The sequence below is a fragment of the Sinocyclocheilus grahami genome, unplaced genomic scaffold (assembly GCF_001515645.1).
Source record: "Sinocyclocheilus grahami isolate Dianchi unplaced genomic scaffold, SAMN03320097.WGS_v1.1 scaffold76.1, whole genome shotgun sequence".
Lineage (NCBI taxonomy): Eukaryota > Metazoa > Chordata > Actinopteri > Cypriniformes > Cyprinidae > Sinocyclocheilus > Sinocyclocheilus grahami.
In genome coordinates, this window is record NW_015505255.1 from 2,969,830 (window position 1) to 2,975,734 (window position 5,905).

Consider the following 5,905-nt stretch of genomic DNA (forward strand, 5'->3'; position numbering starts at 1 on the left):
ACACTTCAGTGAGACTTCGCGATCTTCAGAGATCTTCAAAGTCTTGCAAACTCAGGCTTTTAGCAGGACTGCTGAAGCCTCTTCCGTAAACCGGCAACCAACAACTCCAAGAGGGCTTCCCCAAAAGAACGTCATTCAAACGTCATTCCGACGTCAAAGCAACAGCCAATCAGCGAAGGAATTTCCCTCAACAGACATCCAGGAAGCCCGCGTCAGTGAAGGAACTGCCTCAGCGTTCAGCTCTCAACTAAACAGAACGCAAGTAAACGAACAAACTCTTCAGATCTGCTGAACTGGTGTAGAGCTAAGTTAAACAGTAAAGATAAGACAATCGCTGCTTGGTGTTCTCCTAGGCTGAATTTAAAACCACTCGCGAAACTTAATGCAACTCCGTTGACTCCTTTCCTTGAATCTTTGTGTGTATGTGTGTGTATGTTTTAGTTAGGTTTTTATGTAATCTAGATTAGCCAATAAAATTCATGTTTCATTTATAAAGAAGAAGTTTCTTGGCTCATATAATTTCAAGGTTAAACCTATGCCAAAAGGATCCTTGCTTGCTACTTAGCTCGTAGCTTACTTATAATAATTACCTCTGTTAAGAGAACTTCAAACTCTTTGCAATTTTTTCTCTGAGAAACTCCTTTCTGATATTGCTCCACTATTTTTCGCTGCAGCATTGGGGGAATTGGTGATCCTCTGCCCATCTTGACTTCTGAGAGACACTGCTACTCTGAGAGGCTCTTTTTATACCCAATTATGTTGCCAATTGACCTAATAAGTTGCAAATTGGTCCTCCAGCTGTTCCTTATATGTACATTTAACTTTTCTGGCCTCTTATTGCTACCTGTCCCAACTTTTTTGGAATGTGTAGCTCTCATGAAATCCAAAATGAGCCAATATTTGGCATGACATTTCAAAATGTCTCACTTTCAACATTTGATATGTTATCTATATTCTATTGTGAATAAAATATAAGTTTATGAGATTTGTAAATTATTCCATTCCTTTTTTGCTCACAATTTGTACAATGTCCCAACTTTTTTGGAATTGGGTCTGTATTATTATTAGTATCATTATTATTTTGCATACATGATATACAATAGTTCAACATTTTGGAGATAATAAGATTTTGTTTTTAGAAAGCATGCATTAAATTGTTCAAAAGTGACAGTAAGGACAATTATTTCAGACAAAAGACAATTAAGACAATTATAAAATATTTCAAATATATGCTGTTCTTTTGTGCTTTCTATTCATCAAAGAATACTGAAACGTCACGGTTTCAAAAAAATATTAAAATTCATGGACTTTTGTTGGCCAAAATATGTGGGAACCCTTTATGTGGAATCGTTCTGTTTAATGAGATGAAAAATTGTATCCTACTGTTTTTTGTTTATTAGTAGGCTTAATATACCACCATAACCTCTGAAACTGACAGTCTGTTCCATTCCTTTCTCCACAGATAACTTTCTTCATGCTGTTGTCTGCTGTGTGTGTGATGCTGAACCTCGCAGGAGCCATCCTTTCCTGTCAGAATGCCCAGTTGGTCAACTCTCTGGAGGACTGTCAACTGGTGAGAGAGCCATGTCTGAAATCACTTCTTTGTTGTATAGGAAACCTCAAATAGATTCTTATGTCCAAAATAGCTTAGTGAAAATAAACCTGTGTCTTTTTTATCAGCCACTCAAAACTAGCCTGTCACTAAAGAATCAATCCATTGAGCAATTATAGCTCCCAGGAGCATCATTCATTAACACCATGCCCTTGTCAAGATCTCAGTAAATTAGCTCAACAACCAGTCGCTAATGCCGAGAGAATGAGAATGTCTGTCGGGACCCATTTTGTACGTCCTGTAATATTCTGTTGGAGCAGAAATAAATATTAACACCCACCACCTTTGTCCTCAATAAAACGGCTGTCTGATCAGCTACCGAAGCTCACAGGGGTTTTCTAACAAAATAAATCATAATCATCAATTGTCTGGGGAGAGATTCTGTCCTCCTGTGATTGAAAGTGCAGCAGCTGAGTGAATGGGAGTGGGTGAGCATCACATATATTAGCCATGAGGTCCTGTCATGAGGTCACTTTTGCCTTTGCAAGAGAGGAACAAATTCTTAAAATGTTGTTAGAGTATGAGAACACATACTGAATGTACAGTATTGTGGACTGAGTTTATTCTGTGTTCTTACTGTGTTACAGTTATCAATATGAAAGCTGTAAATAGACTGTAAATTGTAAAGCTAAAATATGAAATCTAAAAAGCCAATTTCTATTGTTTTTTATGGCAAATCATAATACCTCTAAATTGTTGTTTTTGATACTGAAGGATATCCTCAATGAATGGCACAGTATGTTTGTGTGCTGCCCATTGTGCTCTTTGAATGAAGGCTTATAAAGGAGATTAATACAGCAGTCAGGCTTTGTTGTGTTTTCTATTGAGGTTGATTTATCAGCTCTACAGTGGGTCCAGTGCTGGCCCAGTGCAGCATAACAGCTCAGCGCGGCTTCCCCATTTCTGTTATCCAGAACTGGACACCCCTCTCCAGCTAAGACCATTTATCTGCCTGGTGTGGAAGCAATAAATAATTAAATGATCAGATGAGTTACAGTTTTCAGAACTGGTGGTAAATGAACATTACAAGTGTGTTCTTAGGATTTTTTTAAATAAACAGGACTAAATCCACTATATGTGAAACAAGTGCTGGAGTTTAGCTGAAGATCTTAGTTATTAATTATTCCACATCCATATTTCTGCATACAGTACATTAATCACCAGGTAATTCGTATTTGTTTGTTTCAAACACAATTAAATGCATGACTGGTTTTCAGTTTCTGGATGGAGGCTTTACATTTGTTTTAGCTTCATTCTAGTATCAGTGATCTGTTATGTGTGGGGCTTACATTTTCAACACAAACTTCTGTTTTAACATGCATACCATACAAATGACCATCAAAGGGGTTTTGGTATCTGTTTTGTATTTGTAGAATTAGTAGATTTTGTTTATATGTTTATATTTATTAAAATCCAGCTTAATGGCAAAGCTATTTTATATTTTTGAATTGAGTGATTCAACACTGAGTTAAATAATGTCTATTCAGTTCAGAGGTAATTAGAAACTGAAAGAAACTGTCTTGTGTAGTGGGCAGTCAGTTGGAACACACTTTCATGATCAAATAAAAAAATAAAAAAATTGGTTTATAAATAATGATCAGATGTTTTTGAGATGAATGCACAGTGAAAGTGTTGATGGCTCTTTGAAACTGAACCTGAAATGCTGTAATGATTCATCTTACAAAGCATGTCACAATGTGGCATGAGCTCAATAGACTGAATATGTCATACAGATGAAATATTCAGGTGATTTCAATCATTTTGTCTACTGTGAAGAACTCACTGTGGTTGATATGAAATCATACATTCATGTAATCAAATATAAATGATCACACTTTTTCTCCTAGCAATGAAAAGAAGCTTAAATTGTGACATTTTGTGGTATGTGAAATCAGTGGGAAATGGTCCAATTTTTATCCAATTTATTTTATTTATTTATTTATTTATATATTGATTTTATGACTCTTTTCTTTTCTCTTTAAGCAAGCGGAAGCCAGTGGTGATTAGATTTCACCAGGCATTTGAAGTCTCACTCAATCTACAGTGGGGAGTTTGTCTCACAAGATACTAATTTAAAAATATTAATAAGAATTAATAACATGGAGCGCTTTCTATTGTCCTCTCCTTAAACAGGCCCTTCATAATCCTCCAGTAATTCTCCATTATTGAACAGAAACAAAACGCTGTCTTAATCACCTGTCGTCATGGAAACATGACATTGAGAACCCAATGGCATTTCTCACCTGGTGCCGTTGTGCAAAAACAGGTCAGGTAATTATCCCTCCCTTTGTCTACAGGTTCAGACCAGGCTAAATACAGACTTCTGTCTCCATCAGTCTCTTCTCCACCTGATTTAGGGATTAGCATGTTGGATTAAGCAACTCTCCTCTCTGCCTACTGAACGTTCGCCTCCTCAGAGACATGATCCCGCCATGACTGAAATATTAATGAAGTTGTTTCCCCAATTCAATTAACCCCTGCTTGCAAAGTTCACACATTGCTTTTGTGCAATATAGGTCAAATGGCGACTTCGTTTCAGTCTAACACAAAAAGCATTTATAATGCAGGACCACCATGTATGGAATTTATTAAGATCTTTCTTAACAAACATGAGTATGACTGGGATAATGCTGTTAGGTTTAAGAATATACGAGACTTATTAATGTGGAAGACTTGAGTAATTTCTCTTTCGTTTTTTAATACATTAAGCTTTTCACAAATATGCAGCTTTTTTGTTTGGGAAAAAAATTGTTAAACGTGTTGTTCACATTCAAAACGATTTGAATTTAATTTGTGTATTTTATAAATATGACCCTGTCTGCTAGCTGCCAGCTACACTATTAACATCTGACATCTATAATAACTTTTAACCATCAAGTGTAAATTCAATGGCAACAAGACCGCAGAAGAATTTGGAACGTACCACAAAATTAGTTTTTGTTGACAATTTCTCAAGGGGTAATATGATCCTGCTTCTCTCAGGCAGACAGGGAACACTATTTCACGTCTGCTGAACAAGTGTCATCACTGTATCATTCTTGTGATGGAAGGAATTTAGTGTGTTACCATTGTCCCTGGCCTGCCCTGTCTACATGTTTGTTTTCTCCTTGAGCATTCACACAATTTATTGCCCATTTTATGCAGAAATAAACAATTGACTTGCATGAAACTGAAATCAGTTTGTTTCTGTCCTTCTGCAGATCAAATTTGACAGTGATGGTGTGTGTGTCTGCTGTGAGCTCGAGCGCCTGAGATCCACCTGTAATAATCTGGGAGATACGCTTAAACTCAACCCCCTGAGGGACTGCAACACCATACGTCTCCGCCTGAAGGTATCATTGTGTCTGTGTGTGTGTGTGTGTTTGTTAAATCCTGGTATCTGTATCTTTGAACAAAGTAAATGAGATGAGATATGATATTTGTAATTGATTTCAGAACATCATCAAAATAGCCAGCTAATTTTCTGTACATTCTTTAATAGCCTCTTCTATCAATTTGATATTCCAGTATTAAGATTTTTTTTTACATTCTAATTAGACTTTTTTCTAATTTGCCTCAGTTAATGAATATTTGATTAGACAAGTAAATGAGGACAATTAAATACATTAGACATGCAAATGATGATTATTTTGATGATACACAATGTTTTTGCATTTTCATTAGGTTTGAAAGCATGCATATATTGTTTGAAAATCTCTAATCTTATTCAATTAACCAGATTAAAAAGTCTTTAAGAATAAAGCAAGTGGTAGTGCCACTACAGAAAACAGTCTAGTACCCCTCAGTTATATTCCTTAAAAGGAGAAGTTTATATAGACAACATCTTGAGGGACTGTACAGTTCATTAGACAGTATACAAAAGTATTTTCTGATTGACCCCAAGTGTTTGAACTGTAGTGTACACTATATATAATTAAGGACTTTATACACACTCTAAATAACGGAGAGCAGAAACTGAATGGATTGCACTGTAGAGTAAAAGAAGAGATTTGGTAGTAATCTGTGTTTATAGTAAAAAATCTGCAAGTTCAGACCCAGGTAGGAATGATGTAAAACTACAAGAGATTTTAAGACCTCAATCTTCTCTGGCACCATTATACCTGTAGGCAAGCACTTAATCTCAAGTCACTCCAAGGGTATTGTCCCTGCAGAAATGGCACTGTAATTCACCTTGGATGAAAAGTGCCTTCAGTGTTATTAATATGTAGTGTTCATTTAGTAAATTAACATGGCTCGCATTGCGATCCTACAGTTTTTGATTTTATGTTTTTTTTTTTTTTTTTTTTTTTTTTT

General features: G+C 35.9%; 1 protein-coding gene across 2 annotated transcripts in view; it reads left to right on the top strand.

Moving 5' to 3' along the window:
- The window catches only part of LOC107586001 (protein FAM189A1-like), a 131,124-nt gene that overhangs the window by 106,876 nt on the left and 18,343 nt on the right, over window positions 1-5,905 (top strand). For both annotated transcript variants that reach the window (XM_016273215.1, XM_016273216.1), the window contains 2 exons: window positions 1,463-1,573; window positions 4,813-4,944. In XM_016273215.1, the coding sequence (XP_016128701.1) occupies window positions 1,463-1,573; window positions 4,813-4,944 (243 nt within the window). The remainder of the gene's footprint in view (window positions 1-1,462; window positions 1,574-4,812; window positions 4,945-5,905) is intronic.